The following is a 24467-nucleotide window of genomic DNA, read 5'->3' as shown; positions in this document are numbered from 1 at the left end:
ATATATTATAATTATAATATAATTATATAATTCACAAATTAGCATATTTTAATACAACATCATCTGCTACATAAATAACCCTGTTGCGGTTCAGCGGTCACCATTTGAGTGCACTCACTTAGTAAATTCGGAGGAACACTCTCCTCTACTCTCTCCTTTTGCTCTCAAAAAGGCCTTCACAAGATGGTGAAAACATTCCTTTGAGATCCTTTACCGTATTGGCGTGATCACATCATGAAATTTCAGAAATTTTCAGATTACTTAATTATGTTGGCCTCTTTTGTAAGTTGCTTTGGACAAAAGTGTCTGCTAAGCAAATAAATGTGAATGCCGTTGTATTATCCAGGGCAACTTTATCTAAAGTGCAAAATCACCATGAAGCGCGGTCCCAATACACGGTACAAATTAGAAGAATACATGAGGCATGATAAGCAAATAAAAACAGAAATTAAAATAAAACAACATCAATGTTGAAGGAATAATAACTAATAAAACTGGGATAAAATAACATAAAAACATTAAATGTGTGTCAAGAAAAGAGTAATAAATATAATAAGGAACATTTCAGGGATGATAGGCCTGACTGAATTCTAAAGCACATTGTAATGAAGAGAGTAAAGGTCGGTTTAAGTCTCGATTTAAAAGTCTCAGTTCAGTGGGCTTCTCTTACACATAATGGCAGGCCATTCCAAAGATAAGGGGCACGATAAGCAAATGCTCTTTGACCAACTGTTTTTTTCTTAACTGAGGGAATGACCAAAAGACCAGTATTAAGAGGACTTACTGGAGTATACGGTGTAATTAGCTCAGCTAAGTAAGGAGGTGTAACTCCATGCAAGACCTTATATGATAAAAGAAGAACTTTAAAAACAGCTCTTGCTTGTACTGGTAACCAGTAAAGTGAAGCTAGAACGGGTGTTATATGTTCACATTTTTTCGTTTTTGTCAAGATTGCGCATCCTGAACACGCTGAAGACTTCTAGTGGCACAACTACGAAGACCAGAGAAAAACGAAAATGCATGTATCAGTGCTTCAGCACCACACAGAAACAGAATAAATCAGATTTTTGCAATATTACTAAAATGAAAAAATGTTGTCTTAGTAATAGCCTTCGATATGAGACTGGAGTGTGAGACTATTATCGAAAATTACTCCAAAATTTATAATGGTTGAACTCACAGATAGATAGAACAGCAATCATTATTAACACTCAATCTCTCACACAGATGTCCATATCTGGCTGGTCTAACAACCAATAATTCTGTTTTATTAGCTTTTAAGAGCAGAAAGTTCATACTCGTCCATTTGTTAATTTCCGACAGACATGCCTCTAAACGTATTAGATCGGAAAGGTCATTTAGCTTTATAGCTGCGTATCGTCAGCGTAACCATGAAAATGATCTCCTTATGTACAAATGATGTCACCAAGGGGGAGCATCTATCTATCTATCTATCTATCTATCTATCTATCTATCTATCTATCTATCTATCTATCTATCTATCTATCTATCTATCCATTATATATGGAGGTGTGGCAGAAAAGTAATGAGACTGGCAACACTGCAAGTGATCTGGCAACGCTGCGCTGTTGTCCTTGATAGAGCACGTGTATCAGTCCCCTCCCATAGCTCAGTGCGAGTTTCAACTCCTTCCGTTAACTACGTGATTTTTGTGACTGCTATTAGCGAAGTTGTGTTTTTGGTTGTGCGTCACGCAAAATGGAACATCGGAATTTGGAGCAACGTTGTGCCATTAAACGGCAAATGTGACGTTAAAGTTAAAACAGGCCTATGGGGAACATTCTTTATCCCGAGCTCAAGTTTTTCGCTGGCACAAATCGTTTTTGGAAGGCAGAAAACACGTTGAAGATGAACACCGTTCAGGGAGCACATCGAACGTGAGAACACTCTTGTGAGATCAGACCGTCGTTTAACATTAAGAATGTTGAGTGAACAATTAAATTTGAACAGATTTACCATTCATCAAATTTTGACTGAACATTTGCACATGCGAAAGTTCTGTGCCAAAATGGTGCCGAAAAACTGCCCTCTCCATAACAGAATTTTTGACCAGCCCCCTTATTCACCTGACCTCAGTCCGTGTGACTTTTTCCTTTTTCCTAAACTGAAAAATGTCCTCAAAGGACGTCATTTCGGGACTTTAGAAAACATCCAAAAGAGTGTAACGGACATGCTGAAGACCATACCGGTTGAAGACTTCCAGCGTTGCTACCAACAGTGGGAACAACGTCTCCATCGGTGTGTAGCTGCCCAAGGGAACTACTTTGAAGGGGATAACATTGATGTTTGAAAAATAAAAACTTTGGTAAATAAAAAATCAGTCTCATTACTTTTCTGCCACACCTCGTAGATGGAAAAAAGCATGGGTACACCAAACATCACTTCAGACAATTCAGAGATTGTATTGTTGAAACTTAAATAAAATTATAATAATTAAATAAGAATGAAACCATGAAAGTACCATCCCCCGGATGCCAATATGTTTCTCCAAGCGGTCTACAGTTTCAAAAGCAGCACTTAAGTCAAGAAGCAGCAACACTGACATCAAATGTTTGAGTCAACAGTGATAGGCACATCATTGATTATTCTGCTCAAAACAGTTTCTGTAGAATGATGGGACCGAAAGCCGGATTGAAATTTGTCAAAAAGAGTATCGTCAGACAAGTAGGCATTAAGTTGATCAAGTAATTTAGACATGAAAGAAAGGTTGGAAATTGGTTGATAGTTATTCAAAATCATTGGGTCCAAGCTAGCTCTTTTAAGCACAGGCTTAATAATGGTCGTTTTAAAAGCAGAGGGGACAGAGCCAATGGATTGTGATGTACTGGTAATATTCAAACTAGGACCAATTAAAACATCAGTGTCAATGGTGGTTAAAGTGGTTCACCCCAGTCTGTGTGAAGAACTCTTTACGTTACCTAAATAATTAACCACAGCTGATCCCAAATTCAAGCTTAAAAAAGTGATTCCACTACATAAATTGTTTAGAAATCGGTTAACTGCATAACATTATTGTGCGATTCTTAAAAAACACAACAAAACAAGTAAAAACCTGTGCAGGAGACGCTCATTTCAGGCAACAAAATACAAAAAGTTGAGATTAATGACAAAAACAGAACATTGTGCTCAGCAAGAAGGATAAGCAGTTCATGGAAGGTTATGAGCAATGAACGTAAGACAAAAGTCAATCAGTCGGCTTTTTGAAGAAGTATATGGGAGACAAACGGTAATTAATGATGGAAAAAATAGAAGAAGGGAGCCGGTTACAGGTGAGGCAAATATCAGTGTTAAGGATCATGAAATTCCTTTTGGATTAATAACCTGTCTGAAAAGCTTCCCAACAAAACTAAACTTGGAAAATGACGACTATGGCTGATGGGAAAATGACCACAGGGTAGGTTACAAGTAACAAGAATATCAGATGATAAAACGCAAGGAGAGAAGGACAGTCGTTAATATAGCTAAAGGAGGCCTCCATACTGAGTAGTCGTAGTAGTACGAGGGAGGACGTAATACAGCACAATGGTTTTATGGCTCTTTTCTAGGCCCCGTAGATGAGCATCATGACCCCTGTGTTTACCTTGACACCAAGATCAATGTAGGTTTTTGGAATCAATGGAGGCAGTACCAGAGAATAGTCCACTTCGGCAAAATGATCAACCCTGACCAGCACTGTAAGATACAAAAAGGGAAAACATTAAAAGTGATACCTCATTACCTTTTGGTCACAGCTGTTTTTCCATAACAGACGTGTGACTGGATTTTGGCAGGACCAGAAAACTCGGATGTGTATGACATAACTAAGCTCCTCGACCTAAATCATCTTCTCAACTGACAGATTCAAATTTCTGCCTTTGTTAGGCAGATGTTACTCTGTATTTTCCATCAATTTATTTAAACCAGCACTGAATGAAACCCTTCAGTTGCCCGTGAACATTGAACAGTTACGGCACCTAATCACACTTTTTAGCACTTAGTGAAAGGATACCTAAAGATCTTGTTTAACACTTTTTGTAAAGCCACTCCATTTCCAGTCCACTAAGAAAGTATTCCGACCCCTTGACTTTCTGCACACTTTCTTGTGTTGAAGATTTCATTTTGAATAGATCAATCTTCGCCCAATAACCCAAGATGAAAACATGTTTTCAGAAATTTTTGCAATTGTAATTACGATCAAAAACTGAAATCTCTAATTCAAAGAAGTATTCAAACTCATAATTCAGTATTTTGTAGAAGCCCCATTGGCAGCAATTACAGCTGCACATCTTCTTGGGGAAGTCTCTTTGCACACCTGAATTTGGGCAGTTTGCCCCATTCATCCCGGGAGATCCTCCCTTTAGATTGGCGTCTGTAAACGGCCATCTTCAGGTCTCTCCACAGATGTTCTATGGAGTTTAAGTCTGGACTTTGACTGGAATACTCAGAGACTTGGCCTGAAGCCACTTCAGTGTTGTCTTGGCTGTAGGCTTCAGGTTATTGTCGTGCTGAAAGGTGACCCCTCACCCTAGGCTGAGGGGGGTTTGCACTCTGTAGCAGGTTTTCTTCAAGGACTTCTCTGTATCTAAGTCGTCTTAGTAAGTCTCTACAAGCTTTACAAGAGGGACACTTTACAGAATATGAGCTGAAACCCCAGGAAGAAACCCTGGACTGGATTGCAAGTTTAAGAGGCAGTTTACGTCCTAATTACTTGTATAACATGTCTTTGCTGTTTGTCTGAAATTAGAGATGTTGCTTCCATGCAGGAACAAAGCAGCTGAACTGGGGGGGCTGGGTAGTGATTGAGCTTTTTTGTTAGCAAGTACTGCAGCCCCCACTGGTCCAGGAGGTGTGTCGGCGTTCGGGGTTAGGCTGCAGAGCCACACTAGGTGGAGCCTTGCTTGCCAATGTCTCTTTCCTTCTGACATTTTCTGTCCTGTGGAGAGGCTATGTGTATGTGTGTGAAATTTCGCCCCCAGCATTTTTCGTACCTGACACATTTCACCCCCAGCACGTTTTGCCCCCACTACATTTCACCTCCGTGATATTTCTCCCCCACCCCAGTAACTTCTAATACTTCTAATACCCACACCCAGACGCTTTGAGTGTTGGAAGTTTCTAGAAAAAATAAAGTGAATAATCGTTCTCAGCGTTCAAATCTGACTTTCCTAATTTAAACATTTTTGTAGCAAAATGATAAAAAAGTTAGCAATAGTGCATCACTTAAATGAAAGGCTCTGTAAACATATTTCAATTTTGGTTTCGATTAAACAAATCCAAACGATTTTACAGTGGAACACGTTGATCTGTGAGTCGTATAAGAACACTACCTGAGTGAACTTTTTTTATTTTCAATGTTGGGTAAGGTTTATTAAATTTTTAGTTGCAGTTATAGATATGTACATAAATACCAGGGCAAAATATAGTGGTGGTGAAATGTGGGTTGGGGATTTGGGGTGAAAATTACCGTGGGCGAAATGTGCTAGGGGTTAAATGTGAGGGGCAACTTATCCAGACGCCGTGTGTGTGTGTGTGTGTAATTCTTTCTCCTGTGTGTTCTGGTCTTCTGTGTAGTCACCTGAGAGTGCTGAACTACAGCAGCAGTTAATCCTTCATGTGTGCTACAAGTCTGGGGTTTGGGGCCTTGTGCTATGGTCTACTTAGTAAAAGGTAAAATAGAGTCACCTTAGGCCCGAACAGAACAAGAAATAAATAAGCAGAACTGAATTCCTAATGCCTCAAAGCTTAACCCTCATCCATGAATGCCGTTTTTATAACGTTTCCATGAATGGACCCCCATCTTGCAGACCATTCTAAACTGGTTAAATCTGCCTAAAGAGAAGTACAATAACCAGTATTTTTTATTACCTCTGAAATGAAGTAAATGTGATGTAAATTTTCAATGGTTTACATGTTACCTTTGTAATAGTAATGCGTGTTCAGTGTTCACCAAATCATATATGGAGCTGGACAGTTTGACATCTGTGGCGGAGCGACGGTGCTGAGCAGACTCCTGTCAATCATGGAGAATCCACTGCATCCACTGAACAGGATCATCTCCAGACAGAGGAGCAGCTTCAGCGACAGACTGAGGAGACCCCACACTATGCGACTCTTCAGTTCCACCCATCTATTATATAGTGCCTGATCTATCTATCTATCTATCTATCTATCTATCTATCTATCTATCTATCTATCTATCTATCTATCTATCTATCTATCTATCTATCTATCTATCTAAAAAACAGTCATAGTAGCACTAAAACAAAACATCAGTTACACGTCTGATTCGCATACAGAACAGTCACTCAGATTCTGCCTCAACTTCAACTTGTTTGCTGGCCAGATAAACAGGTGAACACTCAGAATGCACTGGGAGCAGGCGGCCTTTATCTTTCTCTCCTTTGTCTCTGGGCACATGTGACAGCGTCACTTCTTAGCTACATTTGCTGCATCTCCACGGGGCTGTTTCATCGCCAATTTTTGTTTCCTCGTCATTTCCATCATCATTGTCCTCTTCATTTGTGTTGTCTGATGTATCGAAATCCGACAACTCCTTCAATATTTTAGCCAGGGCTTCACTTGCATTGAATTTCTTTGTTGGTCATTGACTCATTGTTCATAAACACATCAACTGGACTTGCTCCTCAACAAACTATACACCAGCAGTGTCTCAGGCAGGACTAAGAAAATCTAAACTAAGGAGAATATAAATTTAAATAGAAAATTCAAATATAAAATATAAAATGAAGCAAAAACACTTCCATGAATTTCTCGGAGACCCCCAACTACTTTGTGCTACTGTAGCACTTATTTGCACTAAACTATTGAGAAGCGGATTTCGGCACATTTTTCAAGACAACACAAAATGAAAAGTCAGAAAAATTCATGGCCGTCGTATTACCTTGAAAGAGAAAGAATTTGAAAATCTGTGACTGGGGGTCTTGGAGACCCACCCATTCATGGATGAGGGTTAAAAGTAAATGACAAAATGAGGAAAAAATTTCACAAAACCAAACCATAGCACAAATTGGGGAGAACAACAACTTTTAGCTCATCCCAAATGTCCTGCCCTCACTTCTTCATTCCTCCATCTGATGGGGGAGCAGTGAGCTGACCACAAAACTTCACAGCATCAGCCCCGTTCATCCAGGAAAGATCTATGAAGAAATGCAGTAGAAAAACACGAGTGTGCCCTACCGTTTAATGTCTTCAGATGAGGCTTTATACTTTCAATGGCTCCTGACACCACAGTGCACAGCTGTATACACAACAAGAGGCCAGTAAGTGAGACGTTCAAAAAGAGCAGAAATAAGTTGTGTGAGAAAGCAACTAAAAGTTAAACAAGCATACCTGACTGTCTAGGGCATTGCGAAGAGCTTTATCAATTGAGCTCTTGAAAAGATTGTAAAGCCAGCTATAAAAAATAAATAGATAGTTAGATAGATTAAACATTCCCTTCATGTCATACTGGGCCCCATTAGCTCATCGTTGGGAGGCCCCACCCCCTTAGGCTGAACATGAGCAGATAAAATAAAATAATTAAGAAACGAGAAAGCAAAGCAATTGACAAAGAAAATAACTAAACATAATCACATATTAACATAGAGAAATGTATGCAAACAATTTAATTAATGAAAATAGAAAAAATAGCAATAAATAAAACCTAACATGATCCCTGCCCCAAACATGATCGTCATACGGCAGCAGTCTCTACTTTTAGAAGTGGTCCACCAGACTTATGGCCACATGAAAGAAAGAGATGTCATGGGGGGGCTAACAAAATGTCTCCAGAAATTCTTCAGGCTGATATGGAGTCCCACACGGGCTAAGCAAGACCGACAGCAAGCTCTTTTGACATTGTTGCTGATCTTCAGCGAGCTTTCTAACTTTAAATATATACTGTACATCCAGACTTTGCTATCGATTTACATGTTCTATTATAATTTCTTCTGTTATTATTATTTTATTTTAATAAATACAGCACTGCTTTTCAATTTCTTTTTATCTACAACAGGGGTCCTTAACCTGAGGTCCCCTAGGGGGGGGACCATGGATGGGTTTCAGGGGGTCCGTGAGAGTCAGATAAAATTTAACATTTAAATAATTTAACCCTATAGAACCCGGTACAGTTGATTTAGAGTTGATGTAGTAGTGGTTGTAATGGTAGTAGAAAACGTAGTAGCAGTAGATCTGTTTTAATTTCCACGTGAGCATTGCATTTCATAATTAAAATGACTGGCCATTACTTTTTGCATAAAAAGGAGTGTTTTTATTGGATTGGTTACATTAAAGTTTAATAATACTTTTTGTATGTCATATATATATGAGACAATCAAATCTTGATAAATAAAGTACGTTATATTCATTGCATGCAAAGTTGTGTTCATGGGGGTTCATAGCTTTCATGAGATTCTTAAAGGGGTCCGTGACTCAAACAAGGTTAAGAATCACTGATCTACTGTAGAGTGACTGAAGTAATAAAGTAAATACAGGGCACTTAGTGTAGAGGCGATTGATTGCTGCTATATTTTTTTCCCCCTACAGGGTGATCAGGCTGAGGTGGACGCCCTAATAGAAGCAGAAGAAGTAAAACACGATTAGTTAGTAAATATCACCTAACCAAAGGGTGAGTCAGCCTTCGTGTGTCTTGGAGTCCAAAACAGACTTTAGGTTTGGGTTACATCAGGGAGACCCATACGTCATTGTTCAAACTGAAGACAGTAAATCGTTACTGAAGAGCGAGAGGCATTGTGGGCATCACTCATAAACATTGCTTAAGTGGAGAGTCTGTGTGTGTGCGTCTTTCTATGTGTGCTAAGCTTAGGCTGGGAGAGCAGAGCAATCCAATAACAAACGTGATGAGTTCCACTTCTCCCACGATAATACAACACTATGTCTTGCATGGATATGGGCTTAATGAGGTAAAACTGAAACCGATGGTTCATCTTTGATTATGATTGCAACTTTGAGGTAGGGTAATTTTTTCAGATATAGAAGACAAAAGCTTTGAAGTTGGGCAGTTCCGTTCACTAATCGTGGTGGCAGAGTTAGGTGACATACTGCATGATGATTAACACATGCAAGTAAGAATTTGACTGGTCTCAGTACATGGGACAGCATTGACCCCGTAATGCTATATATGTCAAATCTATAATACTAGCTATGGTACCTGTCAAGACAAGTAATGGAATAATTAAAAAAAATATTTGCTATCTCTCATGCCCTACTTGTACCTCCAGCACCTTTCCTCGGTATTTGTGTGTGTCTGAACCTCTCTTCACTGTCTCTCCCAGACTCAAGTGTGTTCTTGTAAAGTCTCCTTCTCCTGCTCTTTCACTGTTCTCAAGGCGTCTGCCTCGTCTTCTGTCCAGTTTTATACCTCCTGTCTTTCAAGGCAACTCTCTCAGAGTGCTTCATACGCCTTTACTCCTCCTTGTGTGTCTCACACTCACTCACTTCCTCTTCTATCAAGTCGCCAAAGCCAAACTGACCAATCAGATTGCTCAGAGTGACTGGACACACAAACCACAGTGTTTTATTTTGTAGAAGATAGATAATAGATAATGTATACTGAAATATTTAATTTGTTTATATATTAATATAGTGCCTTTCATATCTATCTATCTATCTATCTATCTATCTATCTATCTATCTATCTATCTATCTGTCTATCTATCTATCTATCTATCTAGACAGTCACTGTTTATTAAATATGTTCTTACCTCGCTCCTCCGTGAAACTTCACATTGGCACTGGCGACATTAGCCGAGCAGCCAGCAGGCCATACTGTAGGTCTTCCCGTCTCATCATGTGTTACCCCAATAGTTGCGGAAATGGTGATACCAGACAACGACAGGTCAAAGGTGCCATGGTCTTTACTGGAAACAGTGATAGAGAGAGAACACTTCTGTCAAGTTGGCTCTACATAATCCTAAAGCACTTTTCATATGGAGTGCAATATTCAGTGTAGCTGTAGTAGAATGCTGGTTATAGACATATAGTGCCTTACATAAACATTATGTATTTGAAAGAAGCACCCAAATAAAAGATTATACATAAAAAAAACTCACTCTTCACATAATCGTAAATTATAGCCTAGCCTATCTGACAAGAGAAGCAGACATGAAAGTGCAAAAGCACAAGAAAATGAAATCATCTTGGACTTGGGCACTTAAACCTTTGTATTTATTCATATATGTATTAGTTTATGTACTAATTATTTAATTTATTTATTATTTATTTTATATTGTTAGCATGTAAGCTTTTTATATTTTATGCATAAAACCCATATTGCCCAATGTTATAATTTAGCCAGGCTCAAGTTAACTCTTTATTTGTTTAATGGTTTTATTGTTTTTCAAATATTATTTGGCTTTTTCCTGATTTGGATTTTTTCTATTTTTAACGTATGGAATTTCATGACTTGTGTTTATATTGTGCATATTTCAGCACTGAGTAAGTAAGAAATACCTGTACTTTCATTTCATGTGTTTCGTGGGCGGAGCTCTCAAGAGGCGGGGCCACAATTACATCACCAGTGAAGGACCGCCCTCAGTCTTTAGATGTGAGCCTGGGAAGGGGAGCCTTCAGTGCCTCATTGACAACACCCAAGTGTGCATGACTATTGTAAGTATTGATTTTTCTGGTTTCTGGATTTATTGCTTCTGTCTAAGTGTGTTTTTTTTTATTCTTGGATTACAGATTTGGATTTGTTTGCTGTGAGTTGCCTTTGTTTTGGGCAAACCCTGTTGTCTTATTATTTTCTCTTCTTTTCTTAAAATTGATTTCTTCATTTTAGTCCATAGTACAGCAGAGCAGCTTTCCTCCCTGGCACAGTTGCTGGATGAATGCACGGGATTATGACAACACAGTGTCTATATGTGTTTTGTAGATTTTAGAAAAATCTTTTCTCCTGTCCCTCCTCCTGTGGGAGTTACCGGGGCCACTCCTGTGTGCTATTCAATCCCACCGAATGTGGTGAGAGCTGTGTCCGAATACCTGCACTTGTGTGTGTTGAACTCCATCAGGATTATGTTTGTCACCATTACTGTTTTATAGTTTTCATAGACAAGATATCAAAGTGCAAGTGAGGATGTGACGGTGTCCACTTGGAGAGGCTAGGAGTCGCATCTTGGCTTTATGCAGTTGATGTTGTCCTCTTTGCCCCATCTGACTGTGACCTTACCAAGTGTGAAGTGGCTGAGATAAGGATCAGTAACTCCAAGTCTGAGGTTATGGTTCTCTCTCACTCTCTCGGAAAAGAATGGATTGTTCTCTCCAGGTAACGAGGAAACAACTGTCCATAGTGGAGGGGGGTTATCTTGTCCATGAATAATGGAAAAAGGGAACGTGAGATTGATTCGATTGGAGTGATGGCAACTGTTCTGTGGGTGCTGTACAGGTCCATGATGTTGAAGTGGGAGCTGAGTCTAAATAACAAAACTCTCAGTTTACCAGTCGATATACGTCCTTGTCCTCACCCATAGTAATGAGTTGCAGGTAATGACCAAAAGAATGAGATTGTGAGTACAAGCAGCAGAAAAAAAAAACATTTCTTCAAAAGGTGGCTGCGTTGACACTGTGGAAAAACCTCAGAATAGGTTGTCTTCTCTTCCAGATCAAGTGGAGCCTGCTGAGGTAGTTTGGTCATGACATACAGTAAGGTTGTCCCTGGCCGGTTCCCTCTAGAGCTGCTCCAGGTATGTACCACTCAGCTGTCTTGGGAACTCTTATGAATTCCCCAGGAAGAACTGGAATCTGTAGCCGGAGACAGGAAAGTCTGGGCTGATCTGATTGGCTTGCTGGCACAGCAACCTTTAACCAGGAAAAATGGTTCATGAAAATGAAAAGAAATTCATTTTTTCATTTATAAAGATTCTGCATTGGACTTGTAGCTTCCACTCCCTTGAAGGACATTTATGATATATTTTGGGACATTTGAGAAATTTATGAGCATTTAAAGCCAGCTCCCCATTTTAGGCCTGTGCAGGTCCTCCCGTGGAATTTGGAATCTGGTGGCCTAAGGTGAGGCCTGTCTTTACATCTTCTAGTGAAAGTAGTGGCCTGGCTTGTGGGTCTTTTAGGGGTCTCATACCTTTTTCATTATATTCTGTGCACTCCAGAAATAAATAAAATAAACAGAATGGATATCTTACTTTTTAGTCCTCAATGTATGCAGTAAATGCTGCATAAATACTAATGTAATTAGTAGTAAGTAATAACTTACATAAATCGGAGATATTTCACCTGCCAGTTTCCATTAATTTGTATGTAGGCATTGGTAATAGACAAGCTGATGCCAGTTCCTGGTGCCAATCCAACAGCTGACTGTGGTAGTCCCAGATTCACAATCCGCATCCTGAAATAAAAGTAATGAATGTGCAATCAAGAATGACTCAACACAAGACTTCAGTAGCAACTGCAACAGAAAATCCATTTTGTGATACACTGGGAAACCCAAAGTAAAACATTTTCAGTATTTTCCCCAAATGATGGTTTTGAAAATGCCAGTACTCAGGCAATAGGTTAAACAAAAGTGCCAACCAGATACAACTTGTTGAGCCTCATTGACTGAATAAGTGCCATGATCCCCCGAGGCTTGTGTGTATGAAGGTTATATTTGTTATGCCAGCCTGAAAACACGCATGAAAGCCTTTAGATAAAAGGATCAGGAGATGAAATTGAAAACCAAAAACGGGTCACAGTAAAAATAAATGGAAAATCAAGGAGTCGCAAAACAGCAGAGACAGAGACTTTGAGAGTTTGTATCCACAAACTTGGACTGAGCATTTGGGATATCGGTTCTCATGTGTCACATCACATGTCCTGACTTCTGTCAGTACGCCCCTAAAAACCAAACAATACATCCATGATGATGGAAACATTAAACAACGGTGAACACCAGAAACAAAACAACACCACAGAGTTTACAGGGTGATTCGAGCAGCCGTGTTTTATTCACGTTGTCACACACACGCGATTAGGGTGCAGGCAATGGGCTCAACGAAGTGTGATACTATGAAGAAAACAGGTTTGGAACAGAGTACTAACATCTGTCTCCCATGTTTGGCAGAAAACCAGAAGATTAACCATACCTTTCAGAAGACCTCCAGACAATCTCACTTCCGCACTCGCGGCAACAACTATCTTCCTTCTGGCCCGACCTGATAATCCGACTTCGAATTTTCTACGTCATTTCCATCGCTCCTTTTTTCCCGTCATTCCCGCTGTACATCATTTCCTGCCATTCCTCTATATCCATCCATCCATTATCCAACCCGCTATATCCTAACTACAGGGTCACGGGGCTCTGCTGGAGTCAATCCCAGCCAACACAGGGCGCAAGTCAGGAAGGCCAGCCCACCACAGATTCCTCTATATAAATCCAGTCATTTCCTGATTCCAATGTCCTTCTTATGCTTCATTTGCATTGTATCAATCTGAATATATGATTCGGACCCGCATACCATACGGGGAATTCACCCCAAATCTTTGAGTGTGTTGTCTCTGATTTATAACTTCACAGCGTTTACAGATAAGCCTTGAATCTCTTTGTGAAAGACAGTTGTACTTGACTTTTACAGGATAATAAATCTTTGTTCTTGCCTTCAAATTTTTGATCTCATTTTGGTTTTCGTGAAAATCCCTAGAAAGACCAGAAAACCATCTTCAATGACAGCCTCCATGCAATCTGACAGAGCTGGAGAGGATCTGCAGAGAAGAACGCTAGGAAATCCCCAATTCCAGTTGCATGAAGCTTGTCGTGTCAAACCCAACGATACTCCAAGCTGGAATCGCTGCCAAGGGGCTTCACCAAGGTACTGAGGAAAGGGTCTGAACACTTGGGTCAATGGGATATTTCACTTTTTTATTTTGAATAAGTTTGTAAAGATTTGTAATATCTTGTTTTCAAATTCTCATTCTGGAGTATCGAGTTTTGCTAGATGAGGGGGAAAATGAATTTAAATGGTTTTAGCACAAGGTTGCAGCAAAACAAAATGTGAAAAACGTGAAGGGGCCTGAACACTTTCTGGAGGCAGTGGATTTAGTTCAATAGTGGTGACAACCCTTGAAGTAATTCTGCGTGAATATTAATCCTCATTATGAATTTTACCCAGAACACGCATTACCATTACTGTCCATCACACCTCCATGAACGCCCTCCTAATCACCCATGACCCATGTTAACACGAAAAAGACTGGCTGAATACCAGGACCTTCACTAACCTTCACCGTTATTACAGGAACATACTCACCCTGAAATTCTGTATTCCACTTTTCCAATTGTTGAAACTTTCACTGAATCCGATATGTCTGGAATGTGGAGAGTTTTCAGCTTATCCTGAATAGCAATCAACCCAATTTGACGACCTAAGAATATAAAATGGGAATTTTTTGAAAAAGGTATGAATTCTTTTGGAAGTTGTTAAGTAAACCTTTATACAACAAAAATCAATGTACCTCCTAACTTTCTTTAGTCTGACTGTAGGGTCAAGTGGACCCTGGGCCTGTCCCAACAGTATGGGTGCCTGGCCATTGCAGGACATACTCATCCATTTGTTCTGTTTTGCCAGTGATGAATATTTAGTGTGACTTGGCTGGACCACAGCATTTTCGATTGTGAACAATTACAAAGATGTTGATAAAAATTGACTGGGACATGTGCCGTGTTTGAGAAACAGGAACACAATTAGTCTTCTTGAATATTAAAGTGTTATTATCAAAAACAAAATGCAGAGAGCTAAACCACTGATGAATCAAAACAAGAGTTGCCAGGAGGTGTTACCAAAGTTACCGGAACATCAATTCAGAAGTGGAAAGCAATGAGTAGTTAACCAGAATACCAAACTCTATGAGCTCAAGGCGAACACAGTTTAAGGTTAAAATCCGTAATCTCGGACAGCGAGCGTTTTATTCATGATCCTTTCTGAAGTGATGCATAATACCATTACTTAGCAACCTAAAATTAAATAACAAAAATATGAATATCTTTCTCAAACTAAAGAATTTATCCAAAACACATTTATGGTCATGTTCCTTAAACATAAAGCATAAAAATATTTACAACCAATGAACAGAAAAAAATGTATCAAAAAAAGATTTTTCATTGAGATTCCCAAGATTTATATATATATACACACACATAGTCATACATGTGCATCAGAGGGTTGCCTTCCAGGTAAACAGTATCACCCCAGGACACCAGGGGGGTACAATCGCTAACCACCATTTCTCCTTTTCCGCCCATCATTTTGAGAAGATGCCCAGTGACTGCAACTGACCCCGGCCCTTCGGGTCCACTAGCTATAAAAGCAGGGGGCTCTCATAAAGGAGGTGTCTCATTTTGGAGATCAGCAACTCACAAGACGGAGCTCCAGCCCTGAAGCCTGACTGATGTACACAGCATCCTTACAGTACTTGAGCCAGTGGCTAGTTGTATTTTGGTGTTTTGTATTTTTCTACACCATTGAGCTTCTGTTATTTTTTTTTGTTTCAAGCGCTTTTGAGTAAGCAAGTTGGCTTGGTTGACACCCCAACATTTTGTGTCAGTACCTGTAATTATTTCTTTATTTTAAATCCATTGTGGTAGTTTATAGAGCCAAAAATATGAAAATTGTGTCACTATTCAAATACTTATGGACCTAACTGTAGATAGATAGATAGATAGATAGATAGATAGATAGATAGATAGATATTAATTTCAGTATAGTAGGCAGGATAGATGGACAGGCAGATTGTACAGTATATATGTTTCTTCTGCAGTTTTCTCGCTTGGGTCCTCAACAATGAGGATCCTGTGAGCCAGATCACCATCGGGGAATTGCAACACATGGCCGTAGTGCCGTAACTGACGTTCCCTCACAGTGCAGATATGAAAGGCACTATATGATAGATAGCTTTGAGTGCCGCCTTCATTATGTGTTGGATTGTTTCAGAAATGTGACACTCAGTGAGCTGTCTAATTGTTCCCACTCAATTTAAGCAAACTTCTCTCATGGTTGTCTTGCAATGTACCGTATATATTATACATCAGACTTGAGTAAGACTAGTCCAGCACCGATTGACCTGACATACAAGTTCTTGGGATGTTAATAATAATTCTTTACATTAATTTAGCACCTTCCTCACTACTCAAAGCACTACAGTGAGTGGGGAGCCACGTCAACTACTACTAATGTGTAGCCTTCACCTGGATGAAACGATGACAGCCGTTTTTGCACTGGCACACGTGTGGTGTGGCTGCTGAGTACGTGTTGAGTGAGTACATGTAGAAGAACCCGCCAGGACAGGAGAGAACACATAAACTCAGCATACATGTGAGCCGACCCTTTAGTGTGGAGCTCTGAGACAGCAGTGCCATCTACCATGCCAGCCATGCAATTAGATTTTTGTCATTTTTTTTTTCTTTCTAATTTCTAAATGATGAACACCTTCTCCATGTCTGTGTAGGGTCAACGTCCCTAAATCAACCTTCTCCATCCAGCAGCACTTGCTTTGTGCCTTTCCACACCCCCGTCCATGCTGTGAACCCTTTGTGAAACTCAAGGGGCAGGCATCCCCAAGCACCTAAGCCTCCATATGAACTTCAGTCAGCACTGTTCCCAGTCAAGCTCCTTTCCTTCAGATCTTCTTTTGCTTTATCCGTCTACCTCTTTTTCCTCCTCCTCGCTTTCTCTTCCCCTGGACTTTCATTCCCATCACTCTTTTGCCCACATTTTCATTGTCTCTCTTCACCACGTGTCCATACCACCTCAGCCTACTTTCTTAGATGTTTCTTCCCCTTTTGTTGCACCTCTGATTGTCCCATTTCTTATGTCCTTTTTTTTTTTCGTAACTCCACACATCCATCTCCACATTTTAATTTCTGCCACCTCTAACTTCTCCTGCTTTGCTCCCTTTACTGCTCATGCCTCAGCTCCATACGTCATTGCTGGTCTTGCCACCATTTTGAAGACCTCACCTTTGATCTTCTCCTTAATACTTTGATCACACAACACTCCTGAGACCTTTTTCCAATTGTTCCATCCACAATGATCTCTGTGGGTTATCTCTGCATCTAATTTTCCATTCTCAGAATCGGAGTCATTTTGTTACTAGCATGTGAAACACAACAAGAATTGACTTTGGTTCGGTGGAAAGCGTGGAGTACAAGACATTACCAACACAAGACAACACCATTTGAGCCCACCCTTAACCTGGCACTGTGCAAACCACTAGACAAATGCAACAATGACTTGAACAAAATAATTACAAACTTCAGTGGTTAGCTCAAATCAATAAAAAAGTATACAAAATAATACAGATATCAAGAAGTGTGAGTTGTATAACTATGAAGTATTTACAAATAGACAATCAGCACAGTTACATGTTGCAAAAAACAGTTAATAGTAACCCCATGTCAATTTATTTAGGATCTGAATAATCTAAGAAGAGAAGCTGCGGAGATGTCATGTAGTGCAGTCGCAGTAGACCTGTAGCTCCTCTGTGATGGCAATGAAACAAACAGATGGCAGCTGGACTCTCTGCTGCTCTCCCATTGGCTCTGGCAATGAACAGATATATTAATGTGAAGAGACAACAGCCAATGATTTTCTTTTGGGCTACCGCTGATCCTAGATATTTGAGTGTATCCACTCTTTACAAAAGCTGACCCTTCAGGCTAACGTCCGAATCCTGCTCTGTCATTCCTATTTATTTTCCACCCTCTTTCTTCCAAAGCTCTTCTCCATTCCTCCAACTTTGTCTCCATTTCCCCGTTTCTGTTGCTACACAATGCATTGTCATCAGCAAAAAGCCTTCAACCCCACTATGAGTCAACACATCCATCACCAGATCAGAGAGGTAAGGACTTAAAGAAGACCCCTGGTACAGAACTGGGATCTTGTCTGTTACCCCAACAGTGCTTTTAACTCAAGTCCTCACTCCCTCATACATATCCTCACACACTTCTCTGGTCCTCCTTTCTCTCTCATGCTCCTCCAGCCCTCATGATGTGTCGCTCTCTCATAAGCTTTCCAAATCAATAAATGCCATGTGCAGACCTTTCTGTTTTCCTCGATGTTTCTCTATCAGCTGGCTCCATGCAAAGACGGCACCATTTTGTTCCTGTGTCTCTCTATTATAATAAAAAAATCTTGGGTCGAGGCGTGATCTTCTCGGAAAGACACTTTGACGTCCCGCGAGACTAGACTTTACAACCTTCGGAAGGAAGACCCGTGACATGGTGACTTTTACACGTCACGCCCTATTGAGGGCTGAATATTTTTTCCAAAACACTCAGTTTTATGAAAAGCACACAAATCGCTTGTTTCACACATAAATCAACGTAAAACATCTGTTGCTATGTGTTGTGGCTGCTGATGGCGCAAGTTCGGCATGTCTGACGGCAGTGGAGACACCTAGGTGGTCAGCAGGAATGCACGGTGGGCTGGCTGCCTGGCTGTCTTCGCACAGCATGTGGGTTGCGGTCGCAGTCTGACGCAATATGTTAACATAAGTGGTGGTCCTCCCAGGTGAACTCTGCTGTAGGTGCATCAGTTACATGAACGTGTTCAGCACCACGATCAGCTGGGGACCGATCAGCTGATGTTGGTACCTCACTTTCGTTTTCAATATCCATCTCCAGATCACTTGCGTCAAAATCGGAGTCTGACAAGTCTGAGCCCTATGTAAAATGTTCTTGGAGTACAGTGGAACCTCAGGTCACGACCGTAATTCGTTCCAAAACTCTGGTCACAACCCGATTTGGTCGTGACTCCAAGTAATTTCCCCCATAGGATTGTATGTAAATACAATTAATCCGTTCTGGAATCTTTTTTTTAAAGATTTTTAAGCACAAAAATAGTTAATTATACCATAGAATTCACAGTGTAATATGGCGCTTTTCCACTGCATAGTACGGCACGACACGGTTCAGTTCAGCTCACATTTGGGGGGTTTTCCACTGGGAACAGTACCTGGTACCTGGTCCTTTTTTTAGTACCACCTCAGCCGAGGTTCCAAGCGCCGAACCGTTACCAAAGCGTGGCGTGTAAACTCTGCTGGTCACTGATTGGCCGGAGAAAATCGTCATTACTGCGTCACTGGCTATTCTTTTCTTTAAAGGTACACACACGCGGAAGTTTGTGTCCCGTCTCTCCATCGCTGGACGCAGTTTGTTGCATAAGTGGATGAATGTTTCTTCAGACATTCAAAAGTTCTCCAGCCACTGAGTGTTTGTAAAACCGGGAACAATCACATCCCACCACTCTGAAGCACGGTTAAATGTCCAAACAGATGGTCTGTTGCGGCGACTTTTTTGCAAAATGTGGAAGATCTGTAATATACAGAATCAGCATTTTAATGTTACACTAGCAGTTAAGTTCATTTTATGCTTTGCAACAGTGATAAAAGTTAGCTAGTGATGTGCTTTTTTTAGATGCTTAGCCTTGCGCGTCGTCGAGCTAAAGTGTTGTCGTTGTCTGCGTGTTGTTGTAAAAGTTCCACGGTGTCACGGCAGTAGAGGCGGCGCAACTATAATGACATGTGGATGATCCCGCCCACTCTAAAGCGGTACTAAACTGCAGTCGAAACGCAAACCGAGCCGAACTGAGCCGAACCAAGGTGAGCTGTACTGAACCGTGCTGTGCCGTACTATGCAGTGGTATAGTAAACTAAATGTAAAAACATTGAACAACACTGAGAGAACCTTGAACAGAGAAAACTAACATTGCAGGAGTTCACGCTACAGCCTTACGAACCGATCGCTGTAAACACTTTTTTTTTTTTTTTAAGTACAGGGAAAAAAATTAATATTTGAAAAATTAAAATTAATTTATACAAAAACTAACCATAAACAACCAAGAAAACTAACCTTGCAGGAGTTGAGCTCTGGCATGAAGGAAGTGAGCAGGAAGCTGGGTGGAGAGGAGATTACAGTTTTGAGGGAGAGTCCCTCTGCGTAATGCACGTCTGACCGAGAACAATGTACTGTACAGGGAGGGACTGACCACGTGCGTAAATCACCGGCACGTGCGAACCGGAAAGGAAACTGGCTTGTTCGTCACCCGAGTGTGTGGTCGTGAACAGATGCAAAAGTTTGCCAAACGTTTTGGTCGTAACCCGATTTCTACGTAGTCCAAGACGTTCGTGACTTGAGGCTCCACTGTATTTTGCATTGCACATTCGCTTTGGTCTCTTGTCAGATGTCGCTGCCATTTTGGAGGTTGTTTGCTCTTCACTACTCACGCACGTGTAGGGAATCAAGGTTAAATCAACAAAGCTATTTAACTTTCTTCTAGCAAAGAGAGTCAAACTAAAACGTAAAGTTTTGTTGCAGTTTACAGCTGATTACCGTCCTCTACCCTTGAATTTTGACAAAAGTTGACATCAGCCCTGAAAGAGTTAAAACAAGATCACAGACATCTAACCTCTCAGTTGTTGGAATGCTTTTGGCAGACACACTTCATGTGCTCCCAGCTCTTAAAAATTGTATACGTTCTAGATGGCACGTCAACGACTAAGCGAAGAAGAAAGAGCAGCGCGTCAAAAAGAGACACAAAAGCGTCGGAGAGAAAAGAAGGCAGAAAAGGATGCACAAGAGAACAATAATAATCTATGTGCAAATTCAGAAAATAACGAAAGTAATAATCAACCCGGAGCAAGTGGAATTGAAAACCACTTCATAAAGACATTCAGAAACGTTGGCGCGATACACATACAGAGCAAGTTAAAGAATATGAAAGTATCAAACAAATAAAGTAAAGATCGCAGTAGTGCAAACAAATGGAAATTATTACTCGGTGAAATAACGGAACAGCAAAAAGAGATCAAATATATGGACATAGGTGATATGACAGAAGTATGTAGATATTATAAGGCTTTAAAGTTTAAGTCGGAGACTTGTAGATCGTCTAATTCGTGCTGCCTCCTAATGGAAAGGCGTATCCACGAGAATTAAAAGATTTGTTGTTTGGTGAAAGTGAAATCCACAAACACGACAGGCAACATATCCGAGTCTACAATGATCTTTTCACATTCATATCATTCAATGCTCAAAACATAGATTTACACGATAATGGACCATACTGTATGCTATTAGAATCTGTGGTCCTGCAACAATTAAAGCTACGACAAAGTTTAATTTCGAAGAAACCACAAATCGTTTGGATGTATATTTATGATCAAGGAGAAGCGATGCAACATAGAATTGAAAGAGTATGTAACAATTCCCATGAAAATAACAATCTCTTTAAATTGTATATCCGGTAAACCAAACTCGGGGTGGGTGAGCGAAGCGAGCAGGGGGCAGAGCCCCCTAGCGTGGCATGAAATAAAACTTCTCCTCCCCTATGGTCGTCTCTCCCCTTAAGCCTTCTAACCATTTTCCAGATTACTGCCATGTGTGACATCAGCCTTATCCCTGTATAGTTTCCACAATGTCTCCCTTCTGAGTACGATCACACCGTTCCTCCACTCCTCTGGTGTTCTCTCCTGTTTATTAGCACATATTAGTGATGTTGGTGAAAATCTCATTCACAGGTTGTGAAAAAACACTTTTGTAAAACGCAAATAAACTCTGAGGTGGTTGGCAGGCATGAGGAGCCCCTAGTGGGCCACCTCAAAACTGTTCACAGAAAGAGAGGAGCAGTGATAGATGGGGACTCGCTCATTAGGGGGATTGAAGGTCCCAGAGACAGAGGGCCTCCGTGGAAGGAAGGGTTGATAGGCTGGATAGGCTTGTGATTATCTGTGTTGGAGCAAATGACATACATAAGGGGGTAGTCCGTCAGTTCTATGATCCATATTTAAAGAGTGGACCACCAAGGGGTGTACATCTCCCTCAACCCCGACACAGACAGGCTGAGACACAAGTTCAACAGAGCACATGTTTATTCAGAGTTGGGTAAGCGCTTTGGCCTTGCCCCCCAGCAGCAACACAGTACAAAAGCTCCAAACACAATACAACACAGTCAGTCTTTCTTTCTTTCTTTCTTTCTTTCTTTCTTCTTCGCCTCCTCTCCTCCTCACAAGCTTTGTCCTGGTGGTGAGGCGGTTCTTTTATACGGCACCCGCAAGTGCTTCAGGTGTTTCTTGACTTTCTACCGGCTCCACTTCTAGGTATGGTGGAAGCAGTACCTCAAAGGACTCAGCTGTACCTGCAGCACCCCATGGTGGCACCCACAGAATCCAACAGGGCTGCTCTAAACTACAACTCCCAGCATGCCCTGTGTGGACCCGTAGTGCTGTAGCAACCCAGGGTGCTGCCACCTAATGTCTCGGGGAAGATGCTGACCCCAACAGGTTCTCTCCCTTGGTGCTTCCACCCAGCCAGGTAATGGCTCTGGCCATTTGTCACTGGTGCCAGGGTAAGGAGCAGAACTGACAACGTAGTCTTCTCTAAATTTCTGCCTGTGCCACGTGCCAGTCCAGGTAAGACTGAGGAGATTAGAAGGTTTAAAATGTGCCTCAAATCTTGGTGTGGGACAGCTGGGCATAGGTTTATGGGGCATTGAGACTCAATTTGGAACAGATGTTCCATCGCGACGGGTTACATCTGAGCCAGAGAGGCCTCAGTGTGTCCTTCCCAACTCAGTATAGCTGATTATAACATGACATCATCAAGCCAGTCTGGGGTACTGCCATCTGTGGACACTACCACGAATGACATGCTAATCCATCACAAGACCATTAATGTGCATTGGAGAAAACCTGAAATACTCAAAGAAATCCATGCAGACACGGAGAGGAGCTGCAAACTGAACACTCACACACACAAGCAAAGTAAAAAGGCTTCCCTGCAATCTCATGAGAGCTGAACATTTTTTTTAAAAAGTGACAACAGCTCGGGTCAAAGTTCACTTTGTGTTCCTTTTTTCCAGCCGCCATATTACACTTTCTTGTGTCCCCCATCTAAGACTGTGTGCAAGGGGCAACACAAACCATCAGACACAAACTAGCCAAACAAAGCCTGTATTTCCCTTTGTATGCTAATTTGCAAAGACAGAACAATGCAAGTCTATCAAACAAAAATATGCTGACAGAACAAAAAATGTATTAATTAGCATAAATTAAGATGTGAAATGTCAAAAAAAGATGACAGGGAGATAAACTTACCATAGTCAATGCCCTTCTGGGTGATCCTCCCAATGACTCCAGGATTCAGGCCATGAGTTAGCGAACACAGAGACAAGAAAACCAAAAGCCACCACTGGACCATCCTGGCACCACCTGGAGTCAAACAAAAAGCAAAACTAAGCCGACATATTACTAGTCCTCCATCCGTCTTCTGAACCTATGCCTGTGTGGCGTCAATGGTATAGAAACAGGGACTCCTCCTGGATGGGAAGCAACTCCATTATCAGGCACACCATAGGGCTGCCAGTTCACCAAATGTGATGCGGACGTGAACATGGAAGGAGCAGGAGACACCAGAGCTGGGAGTAGAACCAGAGTGCAAGGGCTGTAAATCTGTAATATCAGTACACCTCCAATCTAGCAATCGTTATATAGCACATTACACCCCATCTGCCTATCATACAGTGCCTTTCATATCTAGCTATTTACTGTATATCTGGTAATTACACGTCGGCTTTCATGTCTATCTGTGCTTCCATAATAGTCTGTCTTATTACTATATACAGTTGTTCTTTTAAATAGTGCCTTTCATATTTACTAGATAGACAGATAGATAGATGTGAAAGGCACTATATGATAGATAGATAGATAGATATGAAAGTCACTATTAGATAGATAGATAGATATTCATTTTAGTATAGTAGGCAGGATAGATAGATTTGAAAGGCACTATTAGATAGATAGATATAAAAGACACTATTAGATAGATAGATAGATAGATATTCATTTTAGTATAGTAGGCAGGATAGATAGATATAAAAGACACTATTAGATAGATAGATATTCATTTTAGTATAGTAGGCAGGATAGATTTGAAAGGCACTATTAGATAGATAGATAGACATGAAAGGCACTATTAGATAGATATTCATTTTAGTATAGTAGGCAGGGTAGATAGATATGAAAGGCACTATAAAATAGATACAGTAGATAAATAGATGTGAAAGGCACTATAAGATAGATAGATCTTATTAAATTACACCATGCTGTGTTTTTTGCGTTCATCTCTTACTCTGTTCTGCACAGCTGCTGCTAGTGGCTCCAGGTGTCAAGTCCCTTTCAAGTTCCCGAGTCGGCTCACTTTCTCTACTGTGAGGTTAGCAGTCTGTCAGCACTGGGGGTGTCAGCCTGGTTGTACTCTCTGACCACAGCTGCTGATGTGATTTCCCGACAGGACTAGCACTTCCATTTTTGCTGGTTTCTGCTTCTGCTTTGGCAGCAGACTTCCTTCTCTGGCGTTCGAAGTCCAAACCGAAGTAAAACAAGTATGAAGTTCCTTAATAGTTGAAACGTCACAGCAGATGTTTATTTGTACAAAGCCTGTCTATCTTTTTATTTCATGTCTTTTATTT

The 24467-nt window shown here is 40.7% G+C and overlaps 1 protein-coding gene across 2 annotated transcripts in view; it reads right to left on the bottom strand.

Moving 5' to 3' along the window:
- The window catches only part of LOC120538386 (bactericidal permeability-increasing protein-like), a 53141-nt gene that overhangs the window by 16939 nt on the left and 11735 nt on the right, over nucleotides 1–24467 (bottom strand). The window contains exons 1-8 of one of the 2 annotated variants that reach the window (XM_039767883.1): nucleotides 24128–24256; nucleotides 23095–23208; nucleotides 14256–14370; nucleotides 12227–12358; nucleotides 9723–9878; nucleotides 7351–7414; nucleotides 7198–7258; nucleotides 3602–3693 (exon numbers count right to left, since the gene is read on the bottom strand). In XM_039767883.1, the coding sequence (XP_039623817.1) occupies nucleotides 3602–3693; nucleotides 7198–7258; nucleotides 7351–7414; nucleotides 9723–9878; nucleotides 12227–12358; nucleotides 14256–14370; nucleotides 23095–23197 (723 nt within the window). In that variant the 5' untranslated portion in view covers nucleotides 23198–23208; nucleotides 24128–24256. Of the gene's footprint in view, nucleotides 1–3601; nucleotides 3694–7197; nucleotides 7259–7350; nucleotides 7415–9722; nucleotides 9879–12226; nucleotides 12359–14255; nucleotides 14371–23094; nucleotides 23209–24127; nucleotides 24257–24467 lie in introns of those variants that run through there. The other variant, XM_039767884.1, reaches the window with a different exon arrangement.

Source organism: Polypterus senegalus, chromosome 10, assembly GCF_016835505.1.
Source record: "Polypterus senegalus isolate Bchr_013 chromosome 10, ASM1683550v1, whole genome shotgun sequence".
In the NCBI taxonomy this organism is placed as follows: domain Eukaryota; kingdom Metazoa; phylum Chordata; class Cladistia; order Polypteriformes; family Polypteridae; genus Polypterus; species Polypterus senegalus.
This window is presented reverse-complemented; position numbering and strand designations above follow the sequence as displayed.